The sequence below is a fragment of the Equus quagga genome, chromosome 12, assembly GCF_021613505.1.
Source record: "Equus quagga isolate Etosha38 chromosome 12, UCLA_HA_Equagga_1.0, whole genome shotgun sequence".
NCBI lineage: Eukaryota > Metazoa > Chordata > Mammalia > Perissodactyla > Equidae > Equus > Equus quagga.
Window position 1 is genome coordinate 82,124,007 of NC_060278.1, and position 16,332 is coordinate 82,140,338.

A 16,332-nucleotide genomic window follows, 5' to 3' on the forward strand; every position below is an offset into this window, starting at 1 on the left:
CCTTTGCCACAAAACTTTCCTGTCCCTCCAGCTCACACGGACTTTTCCACCTGCAACACATCTGTAACTCAAAACATCTTATTTGACCACCTTATTCTTGCCTGCTCTTGCTTGTGTTTTGGTTTATTTTTGTAAAATCTGCTTCCTAGGGAAACTGCAATCTGCTTAAGGGCAGAATCCATCCTGGGCATCTTTTGTATCCCTCTCACATCTTAGTGATCTGATGTTTTAGATGAGTTAATTGTAAAAAGCATATAGCTTGTTAAAAATCCATCCTGATTATTATTGCCTTTAAACTGTAGCTTTAATCCACTTATATTTACTGTAATCACTGATATATTTAGATTTAAATCTATCTGATTTGTGCTTTATATTTGTCCTACTAGTTTTATATATCTTTTTCGGTCCTCTCTTGCTTTGTGGAGGAGATAGATTTTTTTCTTATTATTTAATTTATTTAGCTTATGATTCAGTTGGTCACTATTTTTTTCTGGGCTTAGCAGGTGGTTCTTCTGTTGGTCTCACCTGGATTCATTCATGAATCTATGGGCAACTGATGGTTGATGGCTTCATTCATATGTCTGGTTGACTAGCTATCACCTAGAGTGTTGAGATAACTGAGCCATGTGTTTCTCATCATTGAGCAGACTAGCCCGGGATTGTTCACATGGTGGAGGTCTCAGGGTTCCCAAGGCGCAAGTCCTGATAACACAAGCACTTTTCAAGTCTGCTTGTATCACAGTTGCTACTGTCCCATTGGCAAAGCAAGTTACATGTCCCAGTCCAGCTGGATTCAAGGAACAGGGGAACAGATTCCACCTCTTCATGGGAGGAGCTAGAAAATCACTTTGCAAAGAAATGTGCATACAAGGATGGGAAGAATTTGTAGCCATTTTTGTCAACTACCACAAATGTCAAATTCCCCAAAGAGATTTATGGATTCAGTATAATCACGATAAAACTGTAATATGTTTTACTGTGGATCTCAATGAGAGAATTCCCTTTACTAGATATCAGACATACTGTAAAGCCATAGTTTATCAGTGTGTTATTAGTGCAGGAACAAATAGACCAATGGAATAGAAAAGAGAGCCCAGAATCACACCCATACAATAATAGACGCTTGATTTGTGATATATGACACTGTAGAGCTGTGAAGAAAGGGTCACCTTTTTAATAACTGGTGTTAAGACAACTGGCTATTCAGTTGACTGACATGCTAATTAAATCCAGCTTTATCTAGCTACAGAAGCCAAGTGACAGGCGACTCTTTGTTCAAGATGTTCATACTACTTGACTGGAAAGGGATGTAATTTCACTTTTTAAAACGAGTCCTATAATCCAGACTTTCAGTAATTCAGCTACATGGCATAGAAAACCAGTATAATTTCAGTATTTGCCCACCATATTCACTTCAGCAGAGATGCCCTCCTTACCTCATTCCTTTCGTACCAGCTGACATTCTGCCTTTTGGAGAATTCCTGGGATCGCTTCACCACAAAGTAAATGAGGTACCCGCTCCCACATAAACAGCAGATGATGAGAAAGTTGGCCAGGACACGGAGAAATCTCGTCAGGTGGATATTTTCTTCTTTGTTACTCTCTTGTTCATCCACTATTGATTCCTTGATGTGTGAAAATGAGAAGTGAATAATGACAGGGCACGAACCAACAGGAACCACTGTTACTGGGCTCCTGAGATTACTACTTTCTGTATTTCCACAAACGAAATAATCCAGAGCGGGTGATGTAAGGCAGTGTTGCCCCGTGGAGAATTAGTTTTCTCCTTAAGAAAATGTATTTTGTTGTTGCTGTTTCTTTGGTACATGTAACGACTAAAGCTCCAATTTATTGAATACTTACTGTGTGCCAGATGTGGTGCTGAACACCTGCCACGCATTATCCCTCTTAATCCCAACAAAAAACCAATAGAGTGGTTACTGTTATTACTCACATTATAGACAGCAAAGCCCAGAGAGATTTCAGTAACTGATTTGGATTGTTTTAAATTTATAGATCAGGGGCCGGTCCCGTGGCCAAGTGGTTAAGTTCACGCACTCTGCTTTGGCAGCCCGGGGTTTTGCCAGCCCGGGGGCACAGACATGGCACCGCTCATCAAGCCATTCAGAGGCAGCATCCCACACAGCAGAACTAGAAGGACCAACAACTAGAATATACAACTATGTACTGGGGGGCTTTGGGGAGAGGGAGGGAGAAGGAAAAAAAAGAAGATTGGCAACAGATGTTAGCTCAGGTGCCAATCTTTAGAAAAGAAAGAAAAAATTTATAGATCAAATAGATTAAAATTGAATCTTAACAATATTGAGTCTTCTAACCCAGGGGCTGGCAAACTTTTTCTATAAGAAGCCAGATAGTAAATCTTTTCAGCTTTGCATGCTATGTGGTCTCTCTCACAACTACTCAACTGTGCCTCTGTGGCATGAAAGAAAGTGCAGAGAACATATAAATAAATGGGCATGGCTTTGTTTCAACAAAATCTTATTTGCAAAAATAGGCAGCTGGCTGGATTTGGACCCTGGGCCTGAGTTTGCTGACCCCTGTTCTAATCCGTGAGCATGGTATATCTCTCCATTTATTTAGAATTTCTTAATTTCTTTCAGCAACGTTTTGTACTTTTTGGTACAGCAGTCTTGCACTTTTTTATTTTGGTTAAATCTATGCCCCAAAATGTTTTGTAATTTACATAATTTTATTGTAAATGGAATTAAAAATTTATTTTCTAATTGCTCGCTGCTAGTACATAAAAACATGATGGATTTTTAAATTATTAACTTTGTATCCTACATCAGTAACTCTATGAAGGCACAAACAGCATATGGCAGAGCCAGGATGGAAAATGCGGTCTCCTGGACATCAAAGTACCTGGAAGGAGACTTTGCCAAGCAATTAACAGTTACTGTGTTCAGGTTCAGGTTTAAGTAACTCATCAGGCAGTTAATACACATTAATGCACACAGTTCTCACAACATGTGCCCTGCTGTGTAAATGTATGATCTCTGTTTTTAATAGACTCAGGGGAGAAGCCGTCTCCTTGCCACCTGTTCAAAGTACTTCACAGGCATTGACCTTCTTTGTCTGTCTCTGGAGGAAGAGTCAGAGCTCCCGCTGACCCCTACCCTGCCCTTGGATGCTCCGCCAGAGGCTCCCTACTGCTGTGAGCAGGGAAGGAGGCAGCTCCCTGCTCCTCGCTCTGCCAAGCCGACTGGACTCGGGCTCATGAAAGCCATACAGTGAGCCGCCGAGCCCAGGTCCTGTCCCTGGCAGGTGTACCTGCCATCTGTAGGCACCAGTCAGGGGGCAGCAGCCCACTTCTCCTCCCAGGGAGGGCAGAGAGAGAGGTGAGGGAGGGAAACAGAACAACCAAGCACAGCTGCAGTGTAAACCTGACCTCTGCCAGATCCTGGCGGAAAGAAAGCCTGACAGATCAGACGGGAGAAATATTGAAATATCCGGAGTCTGGACGGTTTTTACAGCCATGGAGGGGAAAATAGGATGTGCAGTGCTTCAGCATACCAGCTTGTGCCTTCACTCACTTGCTTACCCTCTGGTTTGTTTTTATTTTATATTCTTTAGGCCACCTCTTTTGTGAACAAATTAACGAGACAATTAAGTGTGGAGCTGCACACTTAATTGATTCCTTTATTCTCACACCTGCAAACCAGGATTCTCAGCTATTTCTGGGTGTTCCAATCACTTGGGGAGCTTTAGAAAAAAAATAATGCCAGGACCCCGCCCCAGACCAATATACCATTATCTCTGGGGGTGGATCCCAGAGGTTTTTAAAGCTCCTTAGGTGATTCTAACGTGCATAAAAGGTTGAGAACTGCGGCCCCAAAGGAGTCATTCCACTTCCTCCAGCAGAAAACAGTTCCACAAGGAAAGAGGCACGACCAGGTCTCAGCATCCGGGATTCTGCGCCATATAAGGAAACAGATGGTGGGGACCAGCCAGGAGCATCCTTTCTTGAAGGTGTGAGAGCTAAGCTCACCCCTCTGGTAAAGCTCTTGCCACAAATCATTTGGGGATCTTATTTCCAATGCCCCAGCTGGGGGAAGTCTCCCAATGACTGGAGGGACCCAAAGTTCCCCCAGGAAGTGGGAACTGCCCGGGGTGACTACCTTGAAGCTGGTGGTGATGGAGGCATATTTGTTGTCAGCTGTCTCTGAGTTCCCGATCAGGTAGTCCCAGCTGGTGAACATCTTGAAGCTGAATGTAAAGTTATCGCTCTCCCCCTCGCTCGTGCTGCCCTGGGTGTTGCTGGCCATCCTGTAGGGTGCACGCCACTGTTGTTGTATCTGCCCTCTTTCTGCTTCGTCACCCTGAGCTGGTCTTGGGCACAGGTAGCAGACATCCAACGAGGGGAACGAGCCAAGACAGATGTGAATCGGACTAATGATAGCCAAGGCACCTTCCCCCCAAATTCAGAGTCCCCTGCGAGCACACGGGGTGTCCGTTGGGTAATAAGGAGTCTGCAGGATACAGGACACTTAACCATGTTTTCTGCTCTGACATCTGATTTCCTGTGGCTTGACTCATCTGCCAATGTTTTAGACCTCTGCTCTATTCTCACAGAGGAACATCTCCTTCTAATTCATCTATTTTCTTGGATAGAAAATATATTTTTTTTCTGATATAAAACCCAATAAGCCCTGAGGCAGTTGGTACCACAACCAGGTAACACTCACTTCCTTTTCTTAAGCAATCGTGGTTGGAAGTACCTTGGACCTGCCTTGTTACCCATCTATTTCATCCTCCCTATCTTCAACCTCTCTTGGTGCTCCCTGGAGCTCAGCCCTGCCGGAAGCACAGAATTGAGCAGGGGCTCTATCAGATACAACAGCAGGGGGCGCTGTTCTGGGGCCTTGGTTGGCTTAAGTTAGCTTTTTGGTTCATCGGGGAAACATTCTGTATCCTTATACTTATCTGGGATAATAGCAGGAAAAAACGTCATAATGCGAGGGCTAAGAATAAAACCAAACCTGTCTCCCCGTTTTTTCCCCCATTTTGCTTGTTGGAGCTGGGCAGCCACATACCACCCAGTGGTCCCTGTCATGTGCTGGGCAGGCCCTCGTGAACAACAGCATTTTCACCTGAGACGATGTGATAGAAAGTCAAGCTGGGCCCACACACTGCCCTTCCAGGGGTTCTAATCAGGCTTCCAGAGGGCTCTACTCCTCTCCTGCAGACACGGCTCCCATGTTCTTCTGGAAGAGGTGACCTCTGTGGCCCTGCTGGAGGGTGGGTGGGCCTTGGTGGTCAGGAATGTGCAGGAGACTGTGCCCTACCCCCCAGCTTCACTGACTGGGGTCCCTTGACTTAGAAGAAGGCAATTCATGGGCTAGGCCAAATTTTTTCTTTAGAGATTACCAATTAAGAACCATAGACATATTAAAAGGTCATTTCTGGCCAGAAGGACAGGTAGAGTTGGGGCCAGAGAGGACACCGTGGTTAATTACAGCCACCTGCATTCATTTAGGCTTATTGTCTATATCTTCATCAACACCAGGCTGGGTTCTCACACGCAGGCTGGAGTTACAGAGGGGCAGAAGAGTTTTTCTGAGGAAGCTGAGCTCTGGAGACGGCAGAGACAGGTCTTGCAAACTTCTCCAGCTTACCTTACCAGGTACTCTGCCCCTCCTCAAGCCACACTGGCCTTTTGACAGTTTCTGGAACTCACTAGGACAGTGGCTGCCTTGGGGCCTTTGCACATGCCCTCACTTTGTCTAAAATGCCGTGCCCCAGACTTGCACTGTGGCTGGCAGTTCTCAGCCCTGTCTAGAGGAGTTCTATCCCATTTCCCAGAACTTCCCACGTTCCCCTGTTTATGTCTTTTATACCACATTTTGCAATTGCATTTGCTTCGTTTCCTTGTTTTCTCTCTAAATTCCCTATAAGAAGGTAAGTAGGTACAGAGTGACCATGGGAGTGGGCTGTTTGTGTGAAGAAAATTAAAAGCCTGTAGATGAGATGGTCATACTTACGATCTAATGACAATCATCAGGCTATAGCCGAACACGCTGACCCCCACCATGAAGTAAGCCATGGGCAGCCTGTACCTCAGCCACCCGATGGTCCTCTGGTTGTTGTAGTAGCCATAGAAGAGAGGAGAGTACTTGATGTAGCCCTGTGGGACAGCAAACCCAAATGCTCTGGCTTTGCAAGCTCAGCACAGACAGTCACCAGACGCGTCCATTCTACCGGGGGTTTCTCTCTCAGGGCTCTAACGGGAGTCTGAGGGGAGGAAGGAAGAGTTCTGGATGTCCTGGTCCTTTCCTTCACTTCCCTCAGTTGCTCCAGAGTCTTTCCATGTCTCCATGTCTCCCCCTCTCTCCTTTCTTCCATCTCTTTATTTCTCCATTGTACAGAGTGCACAGGTACAGGATGGAGAGGAGAGTGTTGTTAACATTTAGGATGAAATTAAGGAGAAGATGTGTGTGTGTGAGTCAGTGTGCACAGGTACATAAAGCTCCAAATTCTTTCCCCCCAGCCCCAGAGTCTTAATTTAACACTCCAGAAGTAGACAGGAGTCCGTGAATCTTCTCAGTATTTCAAAACTTCTAAAGAAAACTCTATGTGGCAAGGCTCATAGTCTAACCCAAACTGCAAGTTTTGGTTTTGATTTTTAGGTATAATCAGTTTTAGGTAAAATTGGTATACTTGTTAGGTGTGATATTAACTTGGAATTTTAGCACTTATATGTCTATTGAATATAAAATGGGATTAATCTTGAATAAATTCAGTTTGTTTTGGGTAAACGGGATGTTTCATCAGGGGTTGTTGGGTAAAATAAACAACAAAGAAAATCCTTAATCCTTAGGAGCAGAGTATTTGGAACCACTCCTATTCCAAATGACTTGGAAAAACACTCCAACTCACTTTCACACGTTTCTGAGGGGTCTTGAGTCTAGCCATGAGAGTGAAAGATAGCGGCAGCAATGTCCTGTTGCTTGAGCCACTTCAGCCAGGCCTCCCATCTCCAGGACTCCTCACAGCTGCAGACCAAGCCCCCCAGAGGCACTGGGGTGTAGGGATTCCAAAAGGAGGGAGAGGTGTTCCAGGCGTAGAGCCACGAGCAAAGGCAGGCAGGCACTAAAAGTGTGTCTTGCATTCAGGGACTTCCCCCAAGCTTGACAATATTGGGGCATAGGGTGTGAGGTCTTAAATAGACATGGGGCTGGAGAGGTAGGGAGCAGCCAGCTCACGAATCATTCTTTTGTAGACCCAATTAAGAACTCCAGATTTTATTCCATTTGGGAACAGGAATAACTGAATATCAGACAGGGTCAGATTTGCATTTTAGAAAAATCACCCTGGCAGCAGAGGGAGTGGAGATTTTAGAAGCCAAGCCAAGACAAGGAGCAGAGGTAGAAGATTCTGACAGCAGTCCTGGTACCGTGGTGGCATTATTCAAAGGAGAGGTAAAGGGGATGGAGAAAAGGAAACCGATTCAAGAAGTATTTAGTAAGTGGGATCAGACTTAGTGGCTGATTGGATGTGGGAGGAGGTGGTGAGGAAGAGGGAGAAGTGTAGGATGACTCTCGGGTTTCAGACGTGAACGACGGGGTGAGCGATGGTCGCAGTAAAGGAGATGGGAAGAGACGTGGCTTTGGTGGGATAGATGTTGAATTTGAGGAGCAGGTATGACATTCACTTGAACATGCCATGTGACACTTGGGGAAAGGCTGGAGTAGTCACAGACCTGACTCTTAATGTGGGTATGGAGAGAGAAAACCATACAGTAAGACCATAATACACAAGGCTGGCAGAATGAGGGGACCATTGGCATCATGGGGGACTCACATCCTCAGAGTGTGTGCCTGGAGAAAAGACCCATGAAGAGGACCAAGGAGGACTGTTTGTTGGCTAGCTTGTTTTGCATAGTGCTGGGGTCCTATTTGATTAGAGCCCCGATTTTTTGATAATTCAGTGCAACATTTCACACTTATCCAAGCAATCTTTAGGGCTCACAATCACAAAATGGAAGTGCATTTGAAACGCAGGAAGAAGGAGTTAACGTTTCCCTGCATTAGGATGAAACTGTGTCTGTACCCACAAGGTTAACATGGGAAAGAAAGTAACCAAAGTTTCTGAGCCTGCCTTGCAGAACAGCAGGAGGACCGCTGGTAAGAGAGGAGCTTGATGACAGCCTCTGCTTGACTAAGCATCTCACAGGAGCGTGGAGAAGCTACAGCGACCAACTGTAAGCTTTACACGTCCCAGACTAAAGATCTACCACATGCAACATGTAGAACCCCCATGAATTTGCACGTGAGACCCATGAAGAAATATGACAGACAGTCGCCCCTGCGCAGAGGACTCTTAGAACTTCAGTCCCCAAGGCCCCTCCTCATCTTACTCTCACAATGTGCTTTGGAAAAAACACTTAGAACTGCATGTAGGCAAGCTAATCTGTAACTGGTAGAAAGAAGAACTTGTTAGCAGAGAATTTATGTCCTCTGCCCAGACTGTTCCTTCTGTCCCAGATAAGGAGGTAACTGAGGTTTTCGTAGATTCCTCAGGAATGTTGCATTCAGCAGATCTGCTACAGAGAAGCACCCAACGTTCTGTGGTCATCCATCACCTGACACTCCTGAGCCCCCTCCCCAACCCCGTTTGCCTTATATAAGTCATTTCCAAATGAGTTTTCCTTTAAGATGGGTTTCTTAGGATGGTAGTCCACCATCTTCTGATTTGCTGGCTTATCGCTTATTAAAGTTCTTTCTCTACCAGCACCTTCTTGGCCATTTATCTTGAAATGAGCAGATCGAGCCCTTGTTTGGTATCACATTGGCATTGTTCACAATGGTACCTCAAAATCCCAAAGGACAGAAAAATCCATGGCTTTTTCTTCCTCAGCCCGAGGTACTGTCTTTCTGGGTATACTTCCATAGGGTGTGCCCATGAGTACCTTATGTAGGAACAGAAGGACACAATTACACGTGGAGGAAATACAAACACACAGAGACATTCGGATACTGGGTTACATACTTTCTTTCTCAGAGCAGGACACATTGTTTCTTCTTTAAGTAACATTCATCACTTTCCTGATTGTAAAAGTATCGCATATTCATTGTAGAAAATGTGGAAAAGTAGAGAAGAGCATTTTAAAAATTACCTATCACCTCCACAACCCCAAGGTAATGACTGTTAGATATTTGTGTATTTCCTTTCAGTTGTTTCTGAGTTTTATATATATTTTAGTCTGATTATTTAGCTTAATAGTATTTTATAACCAATTCCCTATGTCATATGGTATTTCTCAAAATAAAATGACTTCAAAATATCTAATCATGTGTATGTACTATAAACTTACTTAACAAATGCCCCGTTGGACATTAGAGTATTTCCAGTTCTTCTTGTACACATGATTCTATTACTAATACCCTCATAGATATGCCTTTATTTGCTCCTTAATTACAAAAAAATCAGAATCGTATTAAGTTTACATATCAGTTTGGGAAGGATTGACTTTTTTTTTTGAATACTGAATTATTGTTTATTTACTTGAAATGTTACTTTTTTTTTTTTTTTGGCTGAGAAAAATTCACCCTGAGCTAACATCTGTGCCAGTCTTCCTCTATTTTGTATGTGGGTCACCACCACAGCATGGCTGCCAATGAGTGGTGTAGGGCTGTGACTGGGAACTGATCTTGAGCTACCAAAGCAGAGCACGCAGAGCTTAATCACTAGGCCATGGGGCTGGCCCCTGACTTCTTTTTATGATATTAAATTTTCCCTTCCAAGAATGTGTCCTCCTGTTTATTCAGTTGTATTTTTATCCTATAGTGCTTTATAATGTTCCTCATAGAAATCTTCTAATTTGTTAAATTTATTACTAGCGATTATATAGATTTATTGCTATCATGAGTATGAGAGTTTTAAATTTCATTTCAAACTGGATATTGAGAGTGTAGAAAATGCCACTGATGTTTGTTTATTTCAAATGACTCCAGCCATCAAAACATACTCCTTCATTAAGTCAAGTAACTTTTGGTAGACTCATTGGGATTTTCTGGGTGTACAAGAATATCACTTGCAAACGAAGATAATTTTGTATTTTTTTGTACAAAATGTATAAGTTAAATTTTCTTGACTTACTGTGTTAGGTAGAAATTTCAAAATAATGTTTAAAAGTAGTGAGGATAGGGGCATATCATGTTGCTCTTGATTTTTAGTAACACAGGCTTTAGTATTTGACCATTTAATGTAACATTACTTTTGTTTTTTCATTTAAAGCTTCATCAATATTAGGTAATTCCCTCATTTCTTTTTGTTTGTTTAAAAGTTCATATACTTATTGGGAAATATATTGTACATAAAGTAGTATATCTATCTATCTATATCATATATGTAGAGTTGATTATAAGGAAAAGAAAATTAACTACTGTGTATCTCCTACCTAGTTTAAGAAACAGAATGTCAGGTCTTTGTAATGCTCTGGGTATGCCCCTCCAGAACCACAGACACTGTGATATGATAAATGTTTGTTGTTTACAGCAAACAATTTGGGATATTTTTGTTACACAGCAAAAGATAGCTAACACCAACCCAAAGAAATTAGCAGAAAAGAAATAGTAAGACTAGAAATTAATGATATAGAAGATGAAGATAAATAAGACAAAGACCTGAATGTGAATGTTTACGGTAACTTTATTTACAATGGTCCCAAACTGGGAACAACCCAAGTGGTCACGAGCTGGTGAATAGATCACATGGTCCATCCACACAATGGAACATTGCTCAGCAATAAAGGAACAGACTACTGATACAGGCAACAACATGAACGAATCTCAAATATCTCGTGCCAAGTGAAAGAGGCCAGACACAAACGCTACACACTGCATGATTCTATTTATATGAAATTCCGGAAAAGGCAAAACTTTAGGGACAGAAATCAGATCACTGCTTGTCAAGGGCTGAAAGTAAGGAGAGAAAATTGCTTGCAAAGGGGGCACAAGGGAATTTTTTGGGATGATGGAACTATTCTATAGCTCAATTGTGGTGATGGTTACCGACTGTATATATTTGTCAAAACTCACCCAACTGTACGTCTAACAAGAGTGGATTTTACAGTATGTCAGTTATACCCCCCCCAGAAAACCTGAATTAAACAAAAGACCTATCAGAGAGGATCAACAAAGCCAAAGTTGTTTCTTTAACAAAATAACGAAAAGAGATAAATCTTTAATATAATTGAGAGAGAAAAAATTACACTGTAATGCAAAAGGGAATATAACTTCAGAGACACAAGTGATTTTAAAAAACAAGAAACTACTGTGTGTATCTTTAAGCCAATACAGTTTAAAATGTAAATTGAAATGGAAAGTTCAGGAGAATATTACAAGTAATGGTTATGTAGGTAATACAATTGGGGAGACATAATTAGAGGACTTTAGTGTATCTGTAATTTTTCATTTTTAAACTAACTAGTAGGCAAATGGACTCATTCTTTATACCTTTCCATATATCTGAAATATTTTAATGATAATTTTTAGAGGAAATATCAATATGAGGCTTACTGACTGAATGCTGTCTATGTTAACCCCAGAGCAGAGCTTGCAAGGTATTTTTAAGAATTATTTAATTTAATTCATTAATGTATACCAGCAATTGTCAACCCTGGCTGCATATTAGAATCACCTGGAGAGCTGTATGAGTGATCTGTTGTTGTATAAAAATTACCCTAACACTTAGTGGCTTAAAACAACCACATTTATTATCCCACCGTTTCTGTGGGTCAGGAATCTGGGATGGTTTAGGTGAGTCCTTTGCTTCAGAGTCTCTCATAGGCTGCCTTCAAGGTGTCTTCCAGGGCTTCAGTCTCATCTGAAAGTCTGGCTGGGGAAGGATCTGATTCCAAATGCACTCATGTGATTGTTGGAAGAGTTAGTTCCTTAAGGGTTGTTGGTCTGAGGGCCTCCGTTCCTTGCTGGCTGTTCTCTGAAGGCCACACTCAGTTGCTTGCCCGATGGGCTTTTCTTATCTTTTGCTTCATCAAAGCATGCAAGCCAAGAAGGGAATTGAGAGAGAATGCCAGCAAGATGGAAGTCATAGTTTTTTATAATCTAGTCATGTAAGTGACAGCCAGTAACTTTGGTTATATTCTATTTGTTAAGAGTGAGTCACTAGGTCTAGCCTATACTCAAGGGGAGGGGATTATACAAGCGCGTAATACCAGGAGGTGGGAATCATCAGGGATAATCTTAGATGTCTGCCTACCACAGGAACTTTTAAAATAGAGATGCCACGACCACACTCTTATAGATTTAGATTCAACTGATTGGGGTGGGCCTAGGACCTGGTATTTTTAAAAACACCTCCCAAGTGATTTTCACATGCACTCCATGTTGAGACAAGAAGTACATGAACTCAACATCCAGTACAGCCTTGACAGCCAGTTCCTGCAGCATAAAACAGAGGGCTCCCCAGGGATCATGTAGGCATCCTGGGCTCTATAGACAATTGTCCTTAAAGCTGAGCAAGATTCATTCTAGCATTCAGAGCTGTTTAATTCCATTAAAATGGTATTGAGGGTTTGTGGCAAAGAAAGATGAGTATGAGGAGAAATTCTGTTAAAGTTGCCTAACATCTGAGCACTTCTAATATTCTTATTCTCAGACCCTCTGATTCACCCTGGTTGGCTTTAAGACATCCATGAGCCATGGGAATATCTGATCATCAGACTTAAGCTGAAAACCCTGGGGATCTGAAATTATTTGTGTCTTTGACCAACGGGGCACCTCTTCCACTCTATTTAAGGTGAGTTTTGGTGTGTCTGGTTCCCATGTGGCCAATTTCATATTATCCTAACTAGGAAGGCATCTTGGGACACCTCACATTCTCAACTGCCATTATCCAACCTGTCATCAAGTCTTGTTTGTTCTACTTCTCTCTAATTCCTCTCTTTTAATCCATTCCCATTGACAATACCTTGATCTGGGACTGAGCTATTGCAATAGGCTCTTTACTGGTCTTTGCCTCTCTCCCTCTCCCCTCGTGGTCCTTCTTCCTGGCCCGGGGCTCCTCATTCCAGTCAGCCCTCTCTGCCTGTCTGTTTGTCCGTCTCTCTCCTTTCCCCTACCCTACTCCAGTATGGCTTTCCAAGTCACCAACCAATCAAGTCAAGGCACTCTTGCCTGGACAGTTCAGGTCTAGGCTGCTTCATTGGAATGGACCAATCACTCAGCTTTCATTGTTTCAAACGAATGTTCCCCCCATGTGAAATATTTATAAATTATAGCACTTTACATAAATTATGCAAAATTTAATGTTTCCTTAAAGAAAAAAACCTCAGTGTCCTTAAAATTATTCAACTACCTAAGAAGACAGCCTCTGGGACCACTGTCTAGCACAATTCCAGTGATGTCTCATAGGGCTTGAGTATTTAAATATATTCTCTTTTCATGGAAATAAATCTGGTAGCTACCGGGGAAAACTCACATTTCCTTGGCTATGGAAGGAAGAAGTGAAACTTCCAGTTAGCTTCTGGCAATATTTTCCCCTTGGGAAGAACCAGATTTGGTGCAAGGGCATTTGCATGAATTTACTAGAAAGTTTAAAAATCCTTATCTCTAGGTTGGAGAGTGATAATGGCTGAAGAATATATGTAAAACTAAGTGGACTCATAACCCTTGATCTCCAAGTGTGAATATAAAGGAGTATAAAAGCTAGTTAATGACATATTTAAGCACACTTTTTAGGTAAGGTAGAAAAGAATTCAATGGTTTAATAAATAATATAAAACTACTTTGCTGCCAAGCACTATCACAATACACCATCCACATCTTCCAACTAGTCTGATTTAATTCACATTCGGTGGAAGTCTTTCAATTTGAAAAGTGGATGTGCAGAAAAGTTTCCCAAGGATGTAATTACAGATAGAATGGACTCCAATATGCTCATGGAACCATTCATAATAAAATAGGGGTCACTAAGGTATTATAGAACCAATTAATAAACCTGGAAGGAAGAAAATACTAGATGAAGACATATCGTTACCCTCAAAGCTGTTAAAGTAAATCCTCTCGCGTACCCGGCACCGGCACTAAGAGGTTCAGGCAGGACTGCAGCAATCAGTGTGCTCAGCGCTCAGTGGACCACAGGCACCCTTGGAAAAGACCCCAGGCCAATACTCAGGAGACCTGGCATCTCATTCACCACAAATTTATTGTGTAACTTTGCACAAGCCATTTGTTTATTCCTTTTTTGTCTCTCAATTACTCATCCATGAGGAAGCATCTACCGACATCCATAATAAGACTGTGTCTGGGAGAATACTGAAGAGCGCTATTCAAATGCAAGGTTTTTTTGGTAATAAATTATGATATAATGCATTCTGTTCCTTGTTTTCAGAGTAAAAGAAAAAAATTCACTGAGATATTAACTCTCAAATGATCTTAAAGTAAAATGAAAAGTAGAAAAATGTAGGATCCATCTCCTAATTTAGAAACACCAGTGTTTTGGTTCCATTCTTTGTGCGGAACTATCTGGGCAATTGATGTGAGAATAGAATTTCAAATCAGTGATTGGTTCTTTGTAAAACAGAGAGTATTTGATTAACATAAACGAAGACGGTGGTCATGCTGAGCCTCAACACTATCCAAAGATATAGAAGTTCTTTTCTTACCTCTGGGATTATGATGAGACCAAATATTAAGCCAAAAAGGACGAGGTTAACCCCATACATCCATCGGAGAAAGATGAAATATGATGCCACTGAAGAACCAAAATGACCTCAAGAGAGAAAAGATGGTGAAATTTAAGTATTGCAGAAGGAGGAAGTCAACACTACTGAGCACTTTATGCATGTGATGGATTCAATCTGTGAAACCCAGTCTGTGGAACGGACATCCTGATCTCCATGTTCTTTTTCCAGATAAATAACCTGAGGTAATGTAGGCTTAACCAATCTGCCTTAGCTCCCACAATCAGAAAGTGAAGGACAATTTTAATCTTGGTCTGACTAGTCCAAAGCCCCCTTTTTTTTTTTATACAACAGAACCTAAGAAATAATCTAATCACCTGGTCAAGAACACAATCTAAGCCTGTGGAAAACTCTTCAGTAAACCAATGAAAAAGAGTGACACCAAAATACTCACTTTCGATGTCCTTGATCTTCATTTCCCAGGGAATACATTGAGTCTTGAAATTATGAAAGTCTCTCTTAAACTTGACCCATTTCTGAAATTAGACAGGTAACATCCTCAGTTCATTAACATGCTGCATGGGGGCCTGGAGGGGGACGTTGGAGGTACGTGTTGATGTTGATGTGTCAACATGAGATCCACCTGTGGGTGAGGCTGCCATCTTGGAGGTGTTAAACCCAGGCTGCCGAAGTCAGACGTGGATGGGAGAGAAGCCAGGGGAACAGCAATACCTTGCATTTGTCTACAGTGCTGATAAAATTTCAGGTTTGGATAGTTTACACATGAACTTAGAGATTCTGTGTATAATTTCTGGTTTGGGGGGTCAAATTGGGTTAGCAATCGCTGATGCAACCTCCTTTGTCTTAAAACACAAATTCAAGGGAAAAAAGAAATCTTGCAACTCTCACACCCACGTTTGGCAGACAGCCACGTGCCTTAATCTGACAGGAACTGTTGCTAAGCTATAAGGCTGGTGGAGCTGGTAGAGACCTCAGCCCACGGCTTCCCATTCTTCTCCTGGTGAAACAATAGCCTGCTTTTTTCTGAAAGGAGTTAGGAAGGCATTTTGCCCCTTTCCATGGTCTGTTCCCAGCTCCAACACGCAGAGTTTGTACCAATCAGAAACCTGAGTAGCTGTCTGTCTGCTGGCTGGGTGAAAATTTGTCAAGTCTTGAAAGGGCTGATTTCCAGCAGCCCTACCCCCTGGAAATAAATCCATTTGGAATTAAGCAATTCACAGAAGCCAGCCAAGAGATAGCAGGGAGACGATCCTAAAATCAGTTTCTATTATTACAAAGTTCTCCTAAGAACTTGGTCATGAAGGAAATGAGACTTTCCCTTGTAAATTCATTAAAGAATGAAAGGGAAAATTTATCTGAAGGATTCAGACAGGCTTCCAGACCTGAAGGCTTTGACCATATCCTGATGGGGTGATTACTATATAAGGAAGAAAAATATCTGTCAGAAGAGGGAGATGGTCGCAGATGCAGAGGAGAAGAGGAACCGATAAACAAAAGACTAGTTGACGATAACGGCAAAGATATCCCTAAGAGAGGAAGGGAGGGATGTGGGGAATGGCGGGTGATGGACACTGGGCACTCCGGTCCCATTGCTTCATCTACCTTCCCTAGTTCTGATTCTGTGCTAAAAGTCATCTTTGGCTTAT

At 42.2% G+C, this 16,332-nt stretch overlaps 1 protein-coding gene across 1 annotated transcript in view; it reads right to left on the reverse strand.

Annotated features, from left to right (window-relative positions):
• Nucleotides 1–16,332, reverse strand: part of TMC2 (transmembrane channel like 2) — a 56,078-nt gene that overhangs the window by 23,089 nt on the left and 16,657 nt on the right. The window contains exons 5-10 of the mRNA XM_046678032.1: nt 15,120–15,201; nt 14,648–14,754; nt 8,831–8,929; nt 6,003–6,145; nt 4,140–4,287; nt 1,437–1,625 (exon numbers count right to left, since the gene is read on the reverse strand). Of these exons, the coding sequence (XP_046533988.1) occupies nt 1,437–1,625; nt 4,140–4,287; nt 6,003–6,145; nt 8,831–8,929; nt 14,648–14,754; nt 15,120–15,201 (768 nt within the window). The remainder of the gene's footprint in view (nt 1–1,436; nt 1,626–4,139; nt 4,288–6,002; nt 6,146–8,830; nt 8,930–14,647; nt 14,755–15,119; nt 15,202–16,332) is intronic.